The sequence below is a fragment of the Diachasma alloeum genome, unplaced genomic scaffold, assembly GCF_001412515.2.
Source record: "Diachasma alloeum isolate Michigan unplaced genomic scaffold, Dall2.0 Dall_scaffold_01177, whole genome shotgun sequence".
Taxonomy (NCBI): Eukaryota; Metazoa; Arthropoda; class Insecta; order Hymenoptera; family Braconidae; genus Diachasma; species Diachasma alloeum.
In genome coordinates this window covers 37,696-61,429 of record NW_021681287.1, presented here as the reverse complement: position 1 = coordinate 61,429, position 23,734 = coordinate 37,696, and the positions used below count along the sequence as shown (strand labels likewise).

Here is a 23,734-nt window from a genome sequence, read left to right as displayed (position 1 = left end):
ATCCACAAATGTGAATAATCATGCTGACCATAAAACACTTGAATGAACCCCGAGAAAAAATCAAAATTTCAATAATTGCAGGGAAAACTTAAATTTCGGGTTATTAAACGTCATGAGTCAAGTGAAACTGTGATTTTTGCTTTGAGGATTATCTTAGAAATGAGTGATTTGAGGAAACAATATCGAGAATTTTTTTCTAACTGACGAAATTTGCTACAAAAACTGTTTTGTGACATTTTTGTTCAGAATTAGGGCAAGCTACCCAGTAGATGGACACTGCCCTATAGATGGACGAGCTACTTTTGGATAGGAAATTACGCAAAAAAATACTGAAATGTGAATTGTTGCTTTGAATTTGCACTAACTGTTGTGATTCTTAACCCCTGAGTGACGATTTTTTTTTCGATCAATTTTTTTTTCAGTTGCTAAAAAACAAACGTCTATACACTGGGCGGTTTTCTTTGGTGTCCATGTACTGGGCAGTTTACCCTATCCATTCGCAAAATAATTCCACAATCACGACTTGAATTCAGAATTTAATCGAGTTGAACTTTTTACTGCGGTTACACTTGAACAACAATTTTGTACGCTACGCTACAGAACTTATTTTTGTGTAATATTTCGTAGGAATTTGTCAAGAAAAATGTAAATAGGATAAGTCAATCAAAAAAGCATCCGTACTTGTAATAAAAATACAACGAAAAAAATTATATATCAAAGTTATTATCGATGATAACATTTCATTCTGTACACTGGGCTATTTTATACAAATGACTAATGACTAATTGATAATCAGTTTTTGATGGACTTGACGAGTTTATCTTTGACGTCGATCTCGGCGATTAGGGATTTGGCAAAGTTTTCGGCACTTGCTTCTTTATTGAGAAAATCAGAGACGACTTTTGATGGGGGTTTACCACCACCGTGGCCCATACACTCCCTTCGGTATTTTTCACCAGCTGAACGACTCAGGGGATCCTCTTCGAAATATGTCTGCCAGATCCAGGAGGCAACTGCTCTGGAGATGAGGTAGGAGTAGTATTTTGCGCCGTAGCCGACGAGGTGGGAAAATCGGAGTTGCCAGGCCTGATTAAATAGTCAACATTTGAATCATTAATGAGATTATGGATTCAATTCTAGATTTCTTTTACCTCCAAATTATAACTTGTGCCGTAAGGGGTAACAGAGAGGTGCTAATTTTTCAAATTTTTGAATAAACTTCTCTCTGAAAGTTATCGATATTTAAAAAAATCGAAGCACAAATCTCCAGAAAGCGATGGTGAAGATCAATATGCTTTGGGTTCGAAAAGCATTAATAATTTTGAGCAGGAAATTTGTTTGAATAATTCAAGGAAACAGTAACCTTCTGTTAAACCCCTTCTTCCAAACCCTAGGGGCCTTATACCGAATTTTCCAAATTTTTTTTCAAAATTATGTTATCTTTTGTTTTTCATCTTTTTTCCAGCAACTCTTATAATTTCCACACGGTTTTTGAGCCATCATAAATGTTGGGTTTCGTCCTGAATCTATTTTATTTTCTATTTTTTCTTATCGAAATTCCGCGAATTTGGTCAAAACACCCCAAAACGACTTCGATTATGTATCGAAAAAACATATAACATATAAGTATACATTTAAATTCACTTCAGACTGTTTATAATCAAAGTCAATCAACGTCATTTTGGGGTATTTTGACCAAATTCATGGAATTTCGAGAAGAAAAAATTGGAAATAAAGTAGATCTAGGACGAAACCCAGCCTGCATGACAGGTCAAAATACTTGTTTTGATTACAAGAGTTACTGAAAAAAAGAGGAGAAAAATAAAAGGTGGCCTAATTTTGAAAATGCAAGCTTTTCAACTTTTTTTTGAAAATTCGGTATTACGAGCATCTAAGGTGTTCATCATCTTTGAAAAAAAATTACTCAAAACATCTTTATAGATGGTAGAAAACCGAAAATTTTGATGCGTCATAAATCAAAATCGGATGAATAGGACTGAAGTTATTGATAAAAAACGAAAAAACAAAGAAAAATCTATAACTCCGAAATGGGCTGTTAAAAAAATCTGAAAAAAATTGAGAGATACACGCACGAAAAAACTTAATAGAAAAACCTACCGAATTCGTTAGAAAATTCTATTGAATTTCTATTCAACTTTCTATTAATTTTTGGCTGATTCTATTGACATGTTGAATAGAAAACATTCAATAGAAAAAGTCAATAGAATTCGATTTTTCTATATGATTTATTCTTTTCATATCTTTTCTATAGAATTTGCTCGACTCAAATTTTCCATTTTTTTTTTCATTCCATTTTTCTTTTCTTCTCATCAAGAAAATCAAACGAAAAAACGTGGAAAATTTGAGCCGAGGAAATTCTATAAAAAATATCTCCATAGAATAAGAATAGAAAAATTGAATTCTATTGACTTTTTCTACTGAATATTTTCTATTGAACATTTCAATAGAATCGGCCAAAAACTAATAGAACAGTTCAATAGAAATTCAATAGAATTTTCCCACGAATTCGATAGGTTTTTCTATTAAATTTTTTTGTCCGTGTAGTTTTTCAAGTCCCTTAATCGTAAAAACTATCGAGATCAATTTCCAAGAGGGTGAGGTATCAGCCGTTGACTCATTTGACATGGAATACCTCATATATTAATTGGAAAATGTACTATATCATTACTGTATTGTCGACATATGGAAGCCCATAATATTCCCTCTGAATCCCTGTCAAGATTTCCGTGCTGGATGTCTCCAGGGGTTTCGAATGATAAACCTGGTCCAGCATGCTATAAAACACCTGCACCTGCAGATCCGATGCAGCGAAGACGTTCTTCGAGGCACAAAGTTTATCCAGCATGTCCTGAGGCATTGTCTCCTGCGTTTGATAATGTTTAGCGAACATTCTGACGACCCGAGGATCACTGGCGAAGTACTCCATAAGGACACTGGGCACTTCTGCGAAGTCCGCACTGCAGCGAGTTCCAGTCACGTGCTGATACTGAGTCCTACCCAGCATCGAGTGCAGTGCATGTCCCATTTCGTGGAAGAGATTATCAACAGATGCTGGACTCAGGAGACAGGGATTCGACCATCGTGGAGATGGTAGTGAGAGCATGAGCACAACCACAGGATTCTAAAATGAAAAATAATAGATGAAATCACATTTTTTTTTGCAAATGTCCGTGAATTATAAAGTTTAGTGAAAATGGTTGAATCTGTAGTACGGTCTGTACCAAATTGTAAAAGATACTTGGATATCCTTAATGTGAAAACCCCGAATTCCTCACCTGATAAGTTCCATCGGGAAGCATCCTCCCTCCCCGAATAGTAAAATGGCAATCCTGATTGGGTTTCCCCTCCCTCTCGTAGAAATCACAGTAGATAAACCCTAGGAGCCCTTCATCCTCGCACACCACCGCCAACTTGTGAACATTCGGACTCCAGGCCTCCCCATTCTCCAGCGGTTGCGACTCCAGCCTGATCCCATACAGCGATTGCGTCAGGATATTCAACCCATCCATGCAAGCCCCCAGGGAAAAATACGGCGTGAACTCACTACTGCAGATGTTAAACCAGCCCTTCTTCGCTTTGGAACTGAAATAAGTCGTGTCCCAGGGCATGACGTCCTGACTGTTTGACGACTCCTTCCTCTTCATCTCCCTCATGACATCGAAGTCCCTCTGAGCCCGCTCCCTCAACTCCTCATTCATGATCCCTAGAAAATCACAGACGACTTCTGGGGTCTCCACTGTGCTCCCCTTGATCGCCCTGTGGGCGTACGTGGGGAATCCGCAGACTATCGCCAGCCGGTGTCTGGCGTTCAGCAGCTCCTTGAGGAGGTACTCCTGCTGATTGTCAGGGTGTAAAAATATTTTGTATGCTGCCTCACGAGCCAGAGAATTCGCAGAGTCAGTGTAGAGCCCGTGGACGAGGATTTGTCCATCGTCCTTCATGAAGTACTGTCTTATGTGCTCAGGTAAGACGTTGCCCTGGACAGCGCGTGGGGTCACAGCGCCTGCCATGAACTTCTGACCCATCTGAAAGATACCCCATCATTAATCAAGCGCCTTTCTTTCACCCACAGATACGAAGGAAACCAAAGATTTTATTTCCTTTTCTTATTACTCTTTTTGTGATATCTGCCTCAAAAGTTCACTTTTTGTCACTCTGGTCGTAAGGCAGCGTTTTAGGCGTATGGCACCTGCCTAAAACACTCCCTACGGACCCTCGTGACAAAAAATATTGTTCGACACACGGGCGCATAAAAATTTCCTGATTCATATGATTTGCATCACTCGCTTTCGGCTCGTGCTGCAAACTCATATTCGCCAGAAAATTTTTCATGCGTCCTAGTATCGAAATGTACTATTTCGAAACGGTTTAGTGTACGTAAAGCGGTTGTTTTCCGTACGGCGTGCGTAATAGTATATTATGTCATCAGGCGATAATAGTATATTTCGTAACGAGTGCAAAAAAGTGTTTTTTTTTTTAAACATTTTTTCACGAGCTACGAACAATATTTTTCATCACAATGTGGCGGAAATTAAAATTCCACTTTTCGTCACAGCGTGATGAAAAAGTATTATAAAGCCACATTCGCCAGATCATTCTTTTATCGCCGTGTGATATACGCTATTTTATGTCGTTGGGCCCGAAAACCGCTTCGCTCAGTTAGAATCGCGGTTTATCGGACCTAATGACATAAAGTGAATTATCTCACCCGAAATCTACTTTACGCACGCTCTTGAACTTTATGCATTCGTGCACAAAAACAACCACATTACCCCCACTAGCGTTCCGAACAGGGAACTCGGCACGTACCAGAAAAAATATGTTACACGCATGTGCAAGATATGTTGCACGCATGTGTAACATATCTGAAAAGATATGTTACACATGCGTGGGAAAAAATGGAACTTTACGCATTATACGACGGTCATAGAGGGGGAGGGGGATAGGGAACTTGCATGAAGCTCAATCCTTTGTAATTCCCCTATTCACACATCTAGTCAATCTGGCTGATGGAAGTATGGTGTGATGGTCCTGCACAACATATCCAAATGTTTAAACATCATTTCATCCGTCTGAAATTCAAATTAATTAAAAACTATCGACTTTTTATGGCGTCATGCTAAGAACTTCAACCGTATAACTATAACGCATTCAATAGACGAACAAAAAATATCAATTTAAAGAGAAAGAATTTCTCTACAAAATGGCACTAAAAAATAATGTTCGAAGATAAATAATTACCACGAAAAAAAATGCTGAAATTCTTCAACCTCACATTACGCTCAATAATAACATGAGACTCCGAGACCGGCCCCTTTTCGGCGCGCGCAACTCAATCAAATACTATCAATGATTTAATTCATCATTTATTATAATAATTTAGTTGGAGAAGGTCATTGCTGTTTTCCTCTGCTGTAGTTGTCGGTGTTCAAGAATGTGAATAAAAGCTGCAACGGAATAAAAGATATATTAAATTGTTTATTCGGCTAGCACATTTATATGAGCTACGAATGATTATCCAAATAATTTACCTTTTTTTCTATTTTAAACGTGGTTTTTTAGGAGCAGTAACCTCACTGCAGCTCGGTGTGTCTTCACATTCCTCAGCAAATATAACTGAACTGTCGTTCAGTGGAGACTGAGAGGATAACTCGTTCTCGTTGTCATTGAAAGTTTCTTCCATGTGTGCACCAATGATAGACTCGAATTGATCCAGAAATTCTTCAGCAGAATCGCTGGAAATCTCTGATATGTCACTGGATACATCGATTTCCCTGGTATTCAGACAGGCATTGCCCTGACACCTTGAGCAGATGCTGGAGCACTTGAGCCCGGCTTTTCTGCATCCACATCGGGTTGTACAGTTTCCTTTACATGAACAGGATATCATTTCCAAGATCGAATCTGGAGCAGGTGGTATCCTTGTCATGATGGGGCAGAATACTTGATCAATCAGTTTCCAACCCCAGTCCTCCGGATTGAGCTCATCATTCCCCAACCATAATTGAACTTGAAGATAAACGCGGCGTCCATGTTCCTCAGTAGCTCCAATTGTTGGTGGGAGGCTGGATAAATTAACTTGTGTTCTGGCTCGTGCAGTTGAGAACACAAAACGTTCATATCGGTAATTATTGATAGATGTTTCTCTCTCTTTAGCACGATAGAGAGCAAGCATAACCCGCTCAGTTACTTGCTTGATGTTTTCCCTTGTAGCATGTGGGTTGTTGAAAACAGCGGCATCGTTCGCTAACTGTTTCCGCTTCTGGAGAATATTCCAACAAGACATTTTTCCTTTTCCACTCATAGAATTCGTGGTGTCACAACCTGTGAAAGCATGACAGAAGAGTATTGTTTCCTTGAGATGTTGGTGCTCTTGAGTTGAGTACATCGTACTGGGAACTTTGCCACTACCTTGTTTAAAGAAAAGAATATCTCGTTCAGCCGGAGTCGAAGTAATTAGCAACACTAGCAGGTCAACATCTTGACTAACAACTACAACTTTTTCATGAAAATTGAGCTGCTCAACAGCTGTTCTTGCAATTAAACGATCAGCATCCTCAATGCCTTGTTCCACAACAATTCCAGCACTCATGAGTTGAATTTTCAAGAAGTCAATGAGTCTGCCCTTATTTTGAACATTGGACAAGAACGTTGATTGTGTTAAGGTGACAGCCATGTCCTTTTCAAAAATAACTTCTGTGGTCTTCCTGAACCTCGAGGGTCTAGATCTCTCATAAGATTTTATTCCCACGTTGGTTTCCTTGTAGCCACCGAAGACAACTATCACATTCATACCATGATTTCCAATGATATAATCTTGATAAAGTTCGAGGACTTGTTGATACGTGCTGCCGAGAGGCCAGACTACTTTATGAAGCAGAAAACCTCCGTCGATAATAGTTTTACATTCAGCTAGGTTGATGCCAGCCCTTGAATGACATGTAAATGCGTTGTACAGATCTGACTTGGCTGAATGTCTCATGAAACCCTCGTTGTCGAACAGTGAAAGAGGGAATGGTGCCAGCTCATGATGTAAAGCTACAGTAGCCAGATCACAATCGTTTTTAGTGACAGCTGTTATTCGTTGGAAGAGCAGAGTAGTGTTGACTGTGACAACTTGATTGTTGATAACAATCCCACGTTTTGTTGTAGCAATCGATTTCACACGGGCTGAACGCTTCATCTTTACATCTGCGACATTGGCTCCAATGATTGCATTCATTGAAGCTGGTCCAATTTCAATTGCTCTATCACAGTTCACGTCAGGTCCAGCACACAATCCATCTGCGATGGACATCAGTCTATCGGGTTCAGCTGCATCAAAGGGATTATGCATAGTCAGCCACTCAACGAATTTAAGACAATCCTCTGTATCACGTTTTATATTTGTTGGTCTCAGGTCCTTATGCTGTTCTCCACTGGCCGATTTCACTCCAGAGAAAATTTCAAAGCCCTCCATCACTTCGTAGGCAGTTGGCATGGCCAGTATCCACCTGGCTATCGCTCCATCTTTGTTCATTCCCCGACCTTGAGTGAGTCCCCCAGAAATTTTCATGGCACGCATGAGTGTTTGCTCTATTGTCATGTCTGTCCAGACGCCAGCCCATTTTTTATTACTACGTCGAATAGTGAACTGACCTTGCGTTGTGAATTTCTCATACTCATCTGGAGACATCCTGCTTTGTAACTGTGACATATCCTGGAGGTATATTTGAGCAGACTTGGCGTAAGCCAAGTGACCAGCAGCATGGAACAGAGGCAGCATATCCCGTACACATTGAAGATGAAGTGACCAGTTTCCCAACCGTTCTGCTTCAATGAACTGCATGAGCAAAGTGATGGAGTGAAAATACTCGAGCCATAGCCTAGACGTGCGTCCAACCTCTGCAAGAGCCTCTAATGTTACCTGAATCTTTGTCGTGATATCCATCAATTGCTCGTCTTGGTTCAATTCTTCTAACGTTGGTGGTTGTAATGAGAAGTCTTTGAAAATTTGTGACATACTCACGATCCTGATCATCAAAATTCTTCGTATGCCTAGTAATGATAGCACCCAGTGCAGTATAAATGAGCAGGTGACCTCTCACTGCTCTGCTGAAGGCATGGCCGGTGAGCATGTCATCTGTTGTATTGTCTGCATAAACTACAGACAATAACTCCTTCAATCCACTGCCATCCATAATTGTTCCAACACATCCAAGGAATGACATCAGGAGATGAAATCCTCCCAATCTCACAACTACATCGGTCAGGAGATTATTGTCATTTGCAACAATTTCTCTTGCTTTCATATAGAGGGGTTGATCGAAGGTCACGAAAGCAGTTTTCTGATTGTGTCGCAAGCACTCCATAGCAGTAGAATGTAGAACGGTGTTGATGGTACCCATATTTGATGGTGGCAAGGCCACAAACGGCAGACAGAACACCTGAGAAACATTGTACTGCTCATTGTGGCTAATGGTCTCCATATAGCCTCTCCAACTGGCAATGTTGGGAATATTTAATGATTTAGGCAGAATATGAACGGAATACGCTATTGGTAATTGTGCACGCTGTCCCAAGTCAAGCCTGGCCACATCCAGAAATGTTATTGTCTTCAGGCCCATTTGATCTTCTCTAAACTGATTCCACGATATCACGGGGACATTGATTTTTGACGCTAATTCTCCAGCCTTTGGTAGACGTGCTAACTTCATCATTCGTCCTTGGTGACTAACCCCAGACTTCGGAGTGACACAGCAAATCCCACCCATGCAGTGGAAAGTGTTGAAACCATCGAGACTGCAGATATTATGGTCAGCGCTGTCGAACACGTACTGGATATGGGCATTTTCGTTGATTTTTTTGTCACTGCTCATGATGGCCGATGCTTCGTATAAGCTGACGTTGGTGTATGAGGCACAAAAACCCAAGCTGTTGAGAACGTCAATGATCAGGCGAGAACCAAATTTTCTTGAAAAATATACTCCTGTCGCTAATTGGATCGATGAACAGAATGATCGTGGACGTACGGCTGAGATTATGGCATGGGCGATGCTGTCACGTTTCGCCATTATTTTGTCCTCTTTATTTTTCCTCCCTTTCCGTAGAACGCTATCCAGAAAGCTCTGGAGAGTCTCCGGAATATCCTCCTCTACACTGTGAAATAATTCATCAGGTGCTGGATATGACGAAGTCTCATAAATTTTGCTCCTAATATCTTCTCTTATAATGTCAGCTGCGGCAGAGACTATTCGCATCCGTTCCTCTACTGGATTCGTTGCCTTCTTTTGATACCAGGCGTCAATCAAAATCTTGTAGCCCGTGTTGCGAAAACATACGATCTCAGACTTTCCTGGGTTTTCAATGAATAAAATATCATTGCAATATTTATTGATCAATTTTTGCTTCAATGTTTGCATTTTCGGTATATATCCTTCTATTATACCAAGTAATTCACTCATAGTGAATTGGCAATCGTCACTGTCCTCCATATACTGACACACCGCAGCAAAAGCAGATTCTAAGTCCGCCACTTTCGGTCTCCCTGTAATTGAACAATTGAAGGAATATATTAATTATATTTTTTTGGTTCCATATGTATACCCTCTCGGGTTTTTACATTTTGTTCCCTTCCCTATCTGCGTTACCATGGGCCGACTTACTTTATCCCCAACTGCACCCCATTCGGGATTGGACTGCCAGGGAAACCATGGAAAACCTCAATCGTGCAGTCAGCCGATAATGCAGGGATTCCACTGTGTCCACTGGTCACACGGACTCAATGGGCACAGTGGTTCTATACATTCATGCCTAGCGACTGTAGTCCCAGGCGGTTAGGTGTGCCTAAGCGGACACCCATCCAAGTACTGGGCAGACTGAACGCTGCTTAGCTTGGATGACCGCCGGGGATGATTACGATTCCTTTGGCGCCACAGTACGACACATGTTCTCCGTACAATTTTTCCTCAGGAATACGGGAAAAATAATGAAAAAATTCCCTCTCCATAAAATCACGAGATATAAGCATTTTTAGTTTTTGAAAAACTCAAATTAATTTATATTGTAAATTTTAAATTGATTGAAGATTCAGTACTGACTATGTATGTGTTGACTAGAAATTGAATTCAGTTTCAGTTTTCATTCCCCTGCTGCTCAAAAGTTCAAAGTTTGATTTGATTTTCACTGAAATCCAACCTTGAACTTTTTTTTATGTTCGATTTGCTTCGATTTTTACTTCGATTTTTCAGCATAATGTCAACCCATTATGATTCTGGAAATCCAAAAATTTATTGTTTTTTTCATATAAGTATTGTTGAGCTTCATCCATCGACATTAACCGAAATCCCGTATTTTTTCAATGATTCAATTTTGATTCCGAATTATTGTAATTATCCATATATAAAATGTTACAATTTCGCTTGTAAACCATGTAGAAAGTCAGAAAGTCGAAGTCTATATCTAAACCTTTCTTTGTTCAAATTTTTGTTGGTTTTAACAATGATTATTTCAACCTTTGCGGTAACAACAGTGGGGGTCCAGGGGGCGTAGCGCCCCTGGCGGGGTCCAGGGGCGGNATATAAAAAGTGAAACAAAAAAAAAGAAGAACATTTCTTTAATGTCTTTCAGGGAGGCTGTTACGGCACTAATTATGACTGTTTGGAAAATTAATTTTGCGTTAAACTTAGGATCCTTTTCCGTTTTCAGTAGACCACAATATCGCAAAAATTACATCTATGATCCCCCCTCCCCCCTCCTAATCTCCCCTAACACCAAGACCCCAAGATTCTAAGCTAATCATTAAAATTATATCAAAATACGTAAAATTTTGGAATAAATAATTGAAATAGAATTTTTTCATTATTTTTCCCGTAATCCTGAGGAAAAATGGTACGGAAAACATGTGTCGAACTGTGGCGCCAAAGGAATCGTAATCGTCCCGGTAGCCAAGTGGCAAAAGTAGATAAGATCATTTTTCATATATTTTTATAAGCCGGATTATTTTAGTAAGGAGTCATTTTTGGCGATAATGTAAAAATACATTTTTTGTTGGAAATTAAATCAGCAACAAAAAACATTTCTTCTACAATCACTGTTTATCAAGATAATCCAAGATTTAAAAAAATATGAAAAATTGATAATGAATATAATAAATTCTGCAGCGAAGTGACAAAAGCAGATAAGTTCATTTTTCACATATTTTTATAAGCCGAATTATTTTGGTAAGGAGTGATTTTTGGCGATAATGTCACAATATATTTTCTGTTCGAAATTAAATCCCCAACAAAAAAGGTTTCTTCCGAGTTTCCTAAAAATAAGAAAAATGCACTTATCACCTTTTAGCACTTCACTACAAAATTGTATTTTATTTTTGGTTCCATATGTATACCCTCTCGGGTTTTTACATTTTGTTCCCTTCCCTATCTGCGTTACCATGGGCCGACTTACTTTATCCCCAACTGCACCCCATTCGGGATTGGACTGCCAGGGAAACCATGGAAAACCTCAGTCGTGCAGCCGGCCGATAATGCAGGGATTCCACTGTGTCCATTGGCCACATTGACTCAATGGGCACAGTGCTTCTCTACATTCGTGCCTAGCGACTAGTCCCACGCGGTTAGGTGTGCCTAAGCGGATACCCATCCAAGTACTGGGCAGATTGAACGCTGCTTAGCTTGAATGACCGCCGGAGCCACACACTCCCCGCGTGACCACTACAGCCACTCCTACTACAAAATTGTATTATAATCCATAGATAAATTCGATTTTTCAATAATTCACTGAATTATTGATTATATCAGTGAGAAATACATACCTTGTTGATTTCCGTTGGAAAAATTTTTGAAGGAGTAATAACATTTGATATGGTATCGAGCATTTGCCTCTCTCAATCTCGTTGACTCAATTCTCTTCTGCACACTGTGTGCCCATTCATCATCACGAAGAAGAATGCATTTTGCAATGTACTCCTGTAACCGATCCGTTGAAACTCTGCGACCCGGCTGATGCTTTCGATCCCAAGGCTTCTCGCATAGGAAGCAATACATTGTAAAATCAAATTCGTCCTCTACTATAACTGGCGGTGGTGCTGATGATGATCCAGTACTCATCGTTTTTTTGGATACACTGTAGTTCACACGACACTGTTCATGTAGCCGTACTTCTGTGAGGTTTTCCAGGATTTTCCATTTTTCATCTCCTCTCAGCTTGCTTCTGGCAATGAAAGTATTAATCCCTTTTTGTTTTACCGCTCTTGTTGGGCTGCCATCGTCCAAACTTGTATCACAAACAAAACACACACCAGGATGAGACATTTTCGATGTTTTTATTACACAATCAAAATTTCACGAGGAGTTCAAGATGTCCAACTCTTAAACAAGCAGACTAGCACAAATACCGCGTGACTCGCCACTCGAATATTCTCAACGTATATCGTACGGCTTGGTCCAACGGAGGGAAGGACAGCTGCTCTTCAAAGCGGTCGTGGTGGGGCGCAGGTAAAAAAACCGATGACCCCTCAAATATCGAAATACGAAATCTTCACTAAATTATTGAAAAAATACTTTTCTAACACGGGTATCCGGTGAATTCATCCCGGGATAATTCATCCCACAAACTCATCCCATGGCATTTCGTCCCAAAACAATTTCATCCCAAAACAAATTCATACCAAAACAAATTCATCTCAAGATGACAGACAACCCAGAATGTGAAATATTTGGATTCATCGGATTTGTAATTCATCGGATTACCAGGGTATTGAATTTCGGTCGTATTCGCTGATAATTGTGATTGTGTTTGTTCCGGATAAAACCCACTATGCCTTTAGAATTTGTTTTGTTTTGTTGTGGGCAAATATGATGCTGGACGTGTTGTGAAGTATTTGGAGAATGTTGCTGAAAATGTTGACTTTTAATTTGACCTTTGTTATGATTATAATGGACGATAGTTAAAATGAATAATTTATTTCTAGTGGGTTATTTCGAATGTTTCGTATGAAGCGTTTATTTCGTAAATGACAATGTATGGTATTGTCACGCATTCAACGTGGTTTATTATTGTTGCCTATTTGATGAATAGTTGTTGTGATGAATGAAGACTTATTTAATGGTTTCTCTTGGCATATTTTCCGTAGATCCGATGATCGGTGTTGTGGTGAAGATTGTGTAGAAATGGTGACATATTTAATTGCTTTCCATGTTTTGTTTAGTGTGTTAGCTTTTTTGCGAATAAAGATTTCATTTTCTTCGCCCCCCTGTCTTTTTTCTTGTTGACGTTGAAAATTTCATTAGAATTTGAATTTTGAGATGAATTTTTCATGGGATAAATTTGTTTTGGGATGAAATTCTTTGGGATGAGTTGTCCGGGATGAATTCACTTAGAACCTCTAACGCGTATACTCTGTGCCGTGTAAACGATATAGATTGTTCCACTTTTGGAGACGATCTAAAGGAAATGGAGGATTGCAGGTGCTTAAATAGTCGTTCGGTAAGCACATACTACAATTGGATACAGAGAAAGACCTGGAATGAGGTGTCCTTCAATGGATGGGAGGCCCGGGTTCGATTCCCGGCTGGGTGAAGCGGAAATTTTTTCTCTCGAAATTCTAATTCTCTTAGAATTTTCTTAATGCCTAAAGGAGGTTAGGCGGTGTTTAAGGTGAATTTGAGAGTGAATTTCTGTGGTTCCCGGTAGCTTAGTCGGTAAGAGTGCCCGGCGCGTATCTGGGAGACCCGGGTTATACATGTACGACAATCACCTATACCGTGAAACCACTAAAGGTGAGGATTAAGGGGTAACTGAACCCGTCGCACACAGAGGCTAGGGGTCCCCCCTATCGGTATTGTAGGTTCCCATGGTTTTTTGGATTTTGTACGTGAAAAGTACAAAATCCCATAAAATATAAATAAATGGATACAAATAAATAATAATGGTATGGAAACATTTTACATCATCTTCTGACTCGTAAAAGTACTTCCCTCTTATAATCGGTGCCCTGTAAAGGACATGTTGCCTCCTGGATACCACCCGATCATCATAAACAAGTTTTTACGAAAATTACGCAACAAAAGTACGTTTTTGTACTTAAAATCTCTGTCTTGGACCTCACTCGATCGCTCTCTTCACATAAAAATGGCCATCGGCTGAGAAAAATCTACAAAAAATCGGTTTTTCTACCATGACTTGGCAGATTCCTACAAATAAAATGGCGTCGGCCTTGCCCTGGTCCTTGCCGTTAAATAATTTGCAATTTTGTTTTGCATAAATAAAAAAAGCATGAGAAGAGAGCGATGCGTTCCGCTACTCTCAATACGGGGAAAAAGTTTTATTGATTCTGATTGCATAGAATCCAAGAAAACGTGTTTTTGGTAAATATCTTTTTGTGGTCGGTTCCGTTACTTCTTAAGGGATCCTCAGCCACGCCCCAAGGGTCCTAGGTATAGAATACAGTTGGCCAGGTGAGGGGAGGCTTACGATGCCGTTATTCCATCTATTCAAACGAGATACTGATCAAATAAAATGAATTCTCCAGCCAAATGAAAAAAAATGAATGGACGCTTTCTGACAATTTCAACACTAACAAAATATTTACGCTGAATTGTGAATGCATCATCTGATCATATTATTTACATTTCTTCTGTTGCTATCCCATTAATTGATTTTCATGTTGGAACAAATAATTAGATGGCTTAACAGGTATGTAATCGAATGAGAATCAGATAAATATATTGTACGGCAGCACGCAACATATATACGTCCGAATCTACTGCGCATCGCGCGTATTTGATTGAGTTGCGTGCGCCGAAAAGGGGCGGGTCTCGGAGCCTCATATTATTGTTGAGCGTAATGTGAGGTTAAAGAATTTCAGCATTTTTTTTCGTAGTAATTATTCATCTTCGAACATTATTTTTTAGTGCCATTTTGTAGAGAAATTTTTTCTCTTCAAGTTGAAATTTTTTTTTCGTCTATTGAATGAGTTAAAGTTATACGGTTGAAGTTCTTGGCGTTGCGCCATAAAAAGTCGATAGTTTTTAATTAATTTGAATTTCAAACGAATGAAATGATGTTTAAACATTTGGATATGTTGTCCAGGACATTTTCCTGGATCGATTTAAATTTTTTCATTGAAGGAAATCTTTTTGTAATCGCAAAGTCTAGATTGACTAGACTAATAGCTAAACACCGAAAATTATAGGAAAATATTACCTAGCCCTGGCGGATCCCCTGATTGAAATTGGATCGACTCTCGATTGTAGAATCGAGTTGATCAGTATATCGATTCATATGCGAATGTAGTTCGATTCAGATCTCAGATTATTGATGAAATCGAAGGTGAATCGACTTCATAGGAAGTCGATAGCTAGTGAATTTCAAATCACAAAAATTTATTGCACCAAAACTTGAACAACTCATGGGGTGGTCGATTATGAAAGACTCCTTACGGTCGGACCAGGATCGACTTGAAGAAAGCCGATTGTGACTCGATTGTCCTCATTATTCAAGTCAATCGACCCACAATCGACAATAAGTTATTCAGTCGTTTCATATTAGTTTCTTATACTTAGTAAATGAATCGACTCGCTGCCAAGTCGATGGTAGCTCGATTGTCCTCATTATTCAAGTCAATCCACCCACAATCAACCAGTTGTTTAGTCGTTTCATAATAGTTTTCATAATTCCAGTGGGCAAATCGACTGATCCTTGAGTCGATTGTGACTCGATTGTCCTCATTATTCAAGTCAATCGACCTACAATCGACTAGTTGTTTAGTCGTTTCATAATAGTTTTCATAATTCCAGTGGGCGAATCGACTGATCCTTGAATCGATTATTACTCGATTGACTTCATATTATTCACTTATATGAAACGACTCAACAACTGGTCGATTGTGGGTCGATTGATGTGAATAATATGCGGGCAATCGAGTCACAATCGACTTTCTTCAAGTCGATCCTGATCACCCCATGTGTCGTTCAAGTTTTGATGCAATAAATTTTTGTCATTCGAAATTCACTAGCTATCGACTTCCTATGAAGTCGATTCATCTTGGATTCCATCAAAAATCTGAGATCTGAATCGAACTACGCTCGCATACGAATCGATATACTGATCCACTCGATTCTAAAATCGACAGATCCGCCAGGGAGATGTCTTATAATGATTAATTGAAAATCAGTTAAAGGTAAATTTTTCGGTCATGCTATCACGAAGACGATCATGCACCGCTTCATTGATCTAAAAAGAAGAGAGTGGGGAGTTGTCGTCCTCCATTGGCCGAGGCGCACCTCAAGATTGGGTTAGGTCGGCTCGAGCCGTTCTATGATTGGTCCAGCGCTCGACCGCCTGAGTGACATTATTAGCGATTTCAAAGCGTATGAAATCTTCATCTTTTACTAATTAATTATTATTTAGTGAGCGATATTTCAAACGTTTGTGAGTGAAGAATGAATTTTATGTCATTAGGCCTCTGATAAACCGCGTTTCTAACCTCGCTTCGCTTGGTTAGATCGCGGTTTTGGGGCCCAATGACGTAAAATATCGTATGTCACACGGCGATAAAAGTATTATCTGGCGAATGTGGCTTTATAACCCGAGCCGAAGGCGAATACTTTTATCGCCTGATGACATAATATACTAATTCAGGTCCCAAACTTAAGATTAGAAAATTCAAAACAACATCATGCAAGTTCCTTATTGTGGCAGCCGCCATATGACGAAGCATGAGACGCATTTGGATCTCTGAAAATCTCATGTGTCGTTGAGTAAAAAAAATGGATATTTATCCATTTTTGTTTAACATCATTGTTTGAACAATGAAAAGAAGTTACCTGTAGGATGTAAGCGTTCAAGGCGACGACCTCTCGCCTGAGGTTCTCAGGTAGATGGATTCCGCATTGCTCGAAGTCGAAGAGGAACAGTTTGCAGACGTGCTTGTCGATTTCTGTGGTACTCTGTATGTCCCCGGATTCGACGACTTTTAGGAGAGCGTTGTACAGTCCTCTGTGGGTGTTCAGCTTCTCAACGATTCCACTTACCTCGACACAGGCGTATTCAGCTGCCTCGGAAAATCGGGGCTCTGGGTGAGCGATCCTCACGAACTCAGCGAGGTCTGCGACTCTGCATAGGGAGTCGGATAGGTCGTCGAAGATTTGGACCATCTTCCGGGTTCGATGGGGGCTGGTGGCTTCGTTTATTAAGCGGGTCGAGTCGGAGACTGCCTGGCGTTTTAGGTCGTGGAAACCTTCGGCGGACTGGAGCTCCGGCATGCCGAATAAACCCTGGAAGAGAGAAATGATAAAATTTCTGGTAGACCGCGTACGAAAAATTTCAATAGAAAATGGGGTTCTATTAAAATTCTAGAGAATTCTCGTTACAATTCTATTTGTTTTTGGCGCTGATTTAATGCGATATTTGATAGGAAAAAGTCTATTGATTTCGATTTTTTTATATGAATATTCTGTTGGAATTTTTTCTATAAGAATATTTGGGCATGAATTTCGGAGCCTGCAACGCAAAACGAAAGAAAATACAGCGGAAAAAACTTGGACAATCCATGCCCAATAGTTTTGATGGAAAAAGTCTTAAGAGAAAAATTCAAATAGAAAAATCGAAATCTATTGATTTTTTCCCATCAAATATCTAATAGACAGAGAAAAATCAACATAATATGACAAAATTAATTTATTCAGTGGAGAACATCGCATGCATATTCGAGTGGTTCATGATAGGTTTCAGACAAGAAATCGATGCTCTTCGGGCAAAACGAGGATGATACTGAATAAAAAAATGTATTTCTTTGTTGGCAAATAAGATAATATTCCTGAAGAGACAAAGTAAGTTTGAGAGAAAGAAAAGATGTTATTCCTTTCCTTCAAACTCGTTGCGATTGAGAGCAAGTGACGGTGAAGTGATTATATTTCATAAATATCTGAAGGTTCTTCCCTCTATAAATTGTGTATTCATTCAATATGAAAGTCTTTGATCCATGATTCATTGAATTGAAGCTTTTAGTATTTTTAGTAGTTTTCGCATTGTTTGATACGAAATATATGATTTCTTGAGGCAAGAAATTGTCACTTTATCGCCAAGTGTTCGTGTTGAAGTCATGAACATTTCACAAGATTCATACAGGATCTGACTCATTATCCGGACTTCTTATCCCAAGTGTTTTATCCTTATGAGATGAGATATTTGATGCGAGGAATTAGTTTTGTGATATTATGTCGATATTTCTCTCAGTGTACGATTTCAGTTCTAAGTGACAATGATTAAATTTATGAAATTTTCATAAATGAATGGCCCCTCACTGAGAGAAAAACAACAGAGTTCTCGAACAAGTGTTGCTCATACCAAAAACATAGTTTTTTAAAAATTATCAAAAAAAGATTTTTTGTATCAAACATGCGAAGCGTGCGCCAAGACATAAAAATTTGATTGCAAAAATAGACTTAGTCTTACGTATTTTGCTCCCGACAAATGCACATTTTATGACAGAAAGAATAGTAGTTCGTCATTTCGGCTATTCAATAACCACACCCAACAAATGAAATCTTAAATGAATATGAATTCTTAAATGAAATAAAAGTAATGATATGACAGCAATCTTGTAACTTCGGGACAAAATATTTCTCGATAAATTTCCCTCTATAAAATATATTTTGATTCTGAAAAGACATCGTCTTCTATGAATGATCTGCCTCTTATGTCAAATATTTCAGTGGCGAAGTGGTAAAACGGTACAAGTCAATTTTGACTATTGGCCAGTTTTCAGTGAATATCTCGGAACCTAAGAGAGATACCAAAATTTTTGTTATAACCTTTTTTGTAGAGCCGATTGAGAGCTACAACAAATGTAATTACGAAAATTTCGCTGTTTGTCTTAGATTCGGAAAAATATTCGTCAAAAACTCAACTGGGAGATGAGTCGACTTGAACTGTTTTACCAAAAAATTATTATTTTGGTAATTCTCAACTAACAATTTTGTTGGCCCAAACAGGTCTTGTTTGAGAACTCATTGATTTTTCTCTCAGTGCTCAGGAAAATCAGTAAACCATGCTTGCAATACAAAGCTTCCTCAGGCTTTCGACAGTTGTAGTAGAGGAGGGTGAGGTAAAATGGACACTTTAGACTTTTTTAAAATTATTCATAACTCAGAAAAAAATTTATTAATTAAGATCAGTTTAAGCTCATCACAAAGGGAAATAATTGTTGTTTGTATTGAAAAAAAAGATTAAATTTCATCAACGTTTCAACCCGTCATTAACATTTATAAATAAACTCAAAAGTGTCCATTGTACCCCAACCTCCCCTACGTTGTCATCGTAAAAAAATAAGAAAATTTATAATATCACCGTATCGTAATAAGAACATACGGCTCAAGAACATAACAATTAAACCGACGGAACAGTAGCAATAACACCGGCGCAACAAGCCGAAGCCAGTATTGAGCCATTTATTGACTTTCTAGTTTGAATTTGGAGTTTGCAACTCCGAGAGAAAGATAACAAACTTACTTACGACATTTTTCTCTGATATTCGAACATCCTCAGTGATTCCTGCATTGAAGACCTTCGCCAGGGGAGACCAAGTGGTGACACTCCTCTCCCTCATCCTAATGCATTTGACGTTTCTTCGTAGAACCCTCAACATCTTGATCAGAAAAATCTGATAACTCGGTTTATGAAAAGGTTAAACTCCTCTTTACTCCACTTTCACGTAATGATTTCCCACGATTCAATTTTTAGCCATTCATTCCATCAATTACGACTGAAAAATACGAAAAACACTAATTTTTCATTCGTTTGACCCACCACGTGGAATTTTGAGTTTCGAGTCATGTTTTTACGATTATAAACACACGCAAATTTTGGAGCACCGTGCTACACCGTGCTCCGAAGATTTTTGTTTGAAGATCAGCTGATCTGGGGGGACCCATGTGCGCGGCACCCAGATAGAAGTGTTTATCTACGAGTTATCTGGTAGATGTCGCTCCATAGTTACCCAAGTAGCAAACCTCGCGAAAGATATCTGAAAGTATACCAAAAAGGCTGACTAATGTCCGTCCAAAAGGTATCTTGCAGTCATACGATAACTTTTAGTTAACTTCTAGACACAAGTTACCTTTATAGACAGACATTAGACAGCCTTTTTGATATACTTGCAGATACCCTCCAGAACTGTGCTGCTTGGGTATATATCGGTCTTTTTTGAAAAGACGTCGAGTAGATGACATGCAAAATACACACGGCAAATCGTCATCGATAAGTTAACTGCTTAGCGTTATAGAATAGTAACAATGCAATAGTTCTCTTTGAGGCATCAATTCAAAATATCTGATATTTGTGGAAAATAATCCACAAACAGATACCCAAACAGAAGTAGCAAACCTTGAGAAAGATATCTGAAAGTATACCAAAAAGGCAGACTAATGTCCGTCCAAAAGATATCTTGCAGTCATACGATAACTTTTAGTTAACTTCTAGACACAAGTTACCTTTTTAGACAGACATTAGACAGCCTTTTTGATATACTTGCAGATACCCTCCAGAACTGTGCTGCTTGGGTAACTATAAGAATGAGATCGACGTTGACTCCGAGTCGACGGAAAGAAGTAAACTCACGATGCCCTATTTTTCAGCTGACGACGTTGCCGGTCCGATATTCTCACATAGTCGAATGACAGACAACCATCGAGAAGACGAATTTAATCGATTTTTTTGACTGCAGCAGAGACGTCTGATAGTTGTCTGTTCTATAATTTCGTTACGATAGCGAATTGAAAGGCCGTCAATAATAACTCAGGCATAACTTTTTTCGGTTAACGAGACGTAAGTGTCTGAATGGTTTCAATTAGCTATCATATTTTTCCTTAGGTCTGTCATCTCATTTCTGTACAACGCAACGTTTTCTTAGAGTTGTCGCTATCTGATGACTATTTTAATTCGCTAATAACCCTGGCGAAGCAGCATACATGGAGAGACCTGCTGAACCAAGTAAGTGCCGAATAATTGCTGCTCAAAAGCAAAAAGTCGATGAACTCAACCTCACGAATTCGTTTTTACAAAACTGGGGCTAATAATTGATGATTTTGCGTTCGAAAGATCGCCGAGCAGCGACCGAGCGCTGGCAAAACCTGTTAAATCTAGTAACCTTTCCCGCTCCTCCATTCGATCTCCCCTCCATTCTCCTCTCGACAATTTTCCATTCGTGAGTCGTAACAAACCTGCCGGTGCCTGTTTATTGTCAACCGTGCTCCAAAATGTACGTAAATATTCCAACAATTATTTTCTTCGTTTCACCGGCAATAACATTCTCGATCACTTTCAAACTTCCAATAATTGATGAAGGATCGAAGCCTCACACATAGTTTATCACTCTAAATACGCGAATATTTACTAATATCTGGTTGGCGAATGATTCGCTCCTTTAGAAAACATTGTTTGTTGCTAATTTTTTCAACTACGAAAAAATTTCTCCACATTCTCTTTTGAAATCCCTCGTTTCGAGGATGAATGACCATTTGAATAAAAATTAACAGTACATTTCGTACATTCGTTCATTGCAACGAGAGAAACAAATATTTCTGCAAAATAATTATCATTTGTTTGAGAAAAGTGAATCATTTTCGAAAATTATGATTCTCTAGGCCAGTTATTTTTGGGTGCTCCAAATTAGGTTAAAATGACGATATAATTATGATGCGTTATAAAATAGTCATGCGTATGACCTTGACTTAACTACCTCTATTATCATTGTTTTCTCATTTTCTGAAGTGAAGAAATTTTTTATATTAATGTTGTTCAACGGTTCATTGAAGATTACTTATTATTTATTATTCTTTGAGTCTAAATTTTAGACTAAACCTTTGCGCCAGACCGTCGCAAAGGTGGCCCCCCTTATTTGCGCCGTCTCTCCCCACGTTCTGTCGATTTTTTAGTTTTTTTTCATGAAATGTGATTTTAACAACAAGAATGAGAAAAAAACATGAGATTTCATGAGAAATAAATTATTTAGGTCATACTAATGCTATTGTTACTATCGCAGCATTCGGAATTTCTCTTTGTAAATCTTTGAGATAGTTTCAAGAACACAAAACAATTTAAAATCAGTAGCGAAGTGGTAAAACGGTTTAAGTCGACTTATCTCCCACTTGAGTTTTTGAGGAATATTTCTGTAGGATCACAATCATTCAGACACAGGATATTTAATTTAATGAAATAATGAATGTATATTTGAGGTAAATTCGGTTTGAAACTTCTTTACATGTTAACCCGACATCCATCCGATCAGAACTGACTCACTCTTTATTCTCTCATTCGGGCAAACACTCTTTTTTATCTCTATTTCAAAATTACTTTTCTCACTCTCACTCATGCTCAACCAATACTCTTTGTTCCAAAAAATGAGCGTACTGTTCCTCACACAGGCCACCCTCAGTCATCCAAAAAAACTCTCACAAACTAAACATGATCGCCATAAAACTGTCACCCGCCATAAACACCTTTCACTTCACGCTTCGCTCGAACATATCCTAAAACAACTCTTCTATCCTACGCAGTATTTGTAAAAGAACTTATTGTCTCTCATATTTAGTCTATACTGAATTCTTATTTTAAATATCTAGCGACAAAGCGCCTTCTTATTACTCTAAACTACTTCAAAAAGTTCTTTCTTCACAATACACACACACATATTCACTGATTCCATATCTCCGAATCTAAGGGAGATTTCGGAGGGGAAATTTTCGTAAATACATTTGTGGCAGCTCTCAATCGGCTCTACAAAAAATGTTACAACAAAAATTTTGCTATCTTCGCTTTTTTGTTTTCAATAAATATCTCCCTTAGATTCCGAGATATTTATTGAAAACTGGTGAATAGTCAAAATTGACTTGTACCGTTTTACCACTTCGCTATTGAAATAATTATTGCCATGGACCAGTTAAATGGATTTCGATCGGAATGATCGGCGTTGCTCCAGTATCGTTAGAGAAATCCGGTACCTGGAGATCTTTTTAATCAATTAATTCTTCATCGATCGATTCACCATTCTCTTTGTCTCCAATGTTACATATCACTGCCAAAAGTTGGTGTGACATTACAACCTAGGCGGGCCTCTTCACAAACAGCCATTCGTCACAAACATCACAAAATACTGACTCCCTCCCCTCCCCCTAACCGTGTGACGTAATATTTGAACGCTCGCTTTATTGTATTTAGGGTGCTATTGCACGTATACAATCTCCTAAACTGTGCAGTACATCAGCTCGATCAGGGGAAGGATTACAAACTCGTGTCGCTAGCTACGTTGTTCCTGGGAGACTGCTGTGGAGCGCATGATGCCATGAACGACATCATCATGATGCAGGAACTCGTAAACCACCCGGAGATCAATATTGAGGCTTCGGCTTTCGTTGAAAGCAGCAAAACAGTTGTCGAAATGTTTGAGAACATTAAAGTTCGTTTGAGGAGGGTGGATATTCAGAGGGAGTACCAGGGACTGAAGACCCAGGAGAAGATTGGAATCAGTGACGATCTGATTGGAAGACTAGCTTCGTCTGGAATTGCAGTGGAGGACTTGACGAGTGCTATGAGGAGTGGAGACCCTGGCGCTGTCCATGAGCTTCTCAGTGAGAAGCTGAAGAGGCCTACTAGGCTTAATTAGAGACGAAGAATAAATTTATATTGATGAGATATAAGTGAATATATCTGTTGAGATGTAAAATTTTTTATG

The 23,734-nt window shown here is 38.9% G+C and overlaps 2 protein-coding genes and 1 long non-coding RNA gene across 3 annotated transcripts; 1 reads left to right on the top strand and 2 right to left on the bottom strand.

The window, feature by feature from the left end:
- Window positions 1-712: 712 nt before the first annotated feature.
- Window positions 713-23,091, bottom strand: LOC107046011 (mitochondrial intermediate peptidase). The gene is made up of 6 exons (XM_015268464.1): window positions 23,004-23,091; window positions 19,520-19,768; window positions 16,830-17,279; window positions 3,297-4,046; window positions 2,690-3,142; window positions 713-1,086 (listed from the first exon to the last, which is right to left on the bottom strand). Exons 2-6 carry the CDS (start codon window positions 19,649-19,651, stop codon window positions 793-795), a joined length of 2,079 nt encoding a protein of 692 aa, XP_015123950.1. The 5' UTR covers window positions 19,652-19,768; window positions 23,004-23,091; the 3' UTR covers window positions 713-792.
- On the bottom strand, window positions 4,983-6,113 carry LOC107046013. The gene is made up of 3 exons (XR_001461508.1): window positions 5,553-6,113; window positions 5,263-5,468; window positions 4,983-5,093 (listed from the first exon to the last, which is right to left on the bottom strand). It is a non-coding gene; the product is annotated as an uncharacterized LOC107046013 (long non-coding RNA).
- LOC107046012 lies at window positions 21,215-23,734 on the top strand. The gene is made up of 2 exons (XM_015268465.1): window positions 21,215-21,262; window positions 23,221-23,734. Coding segments are annotated over exons 1-2 (447 nt in total). The 5' UTR covers window positions 21,215-21,260; the 3' UTR covers window positions 23,666-23,734.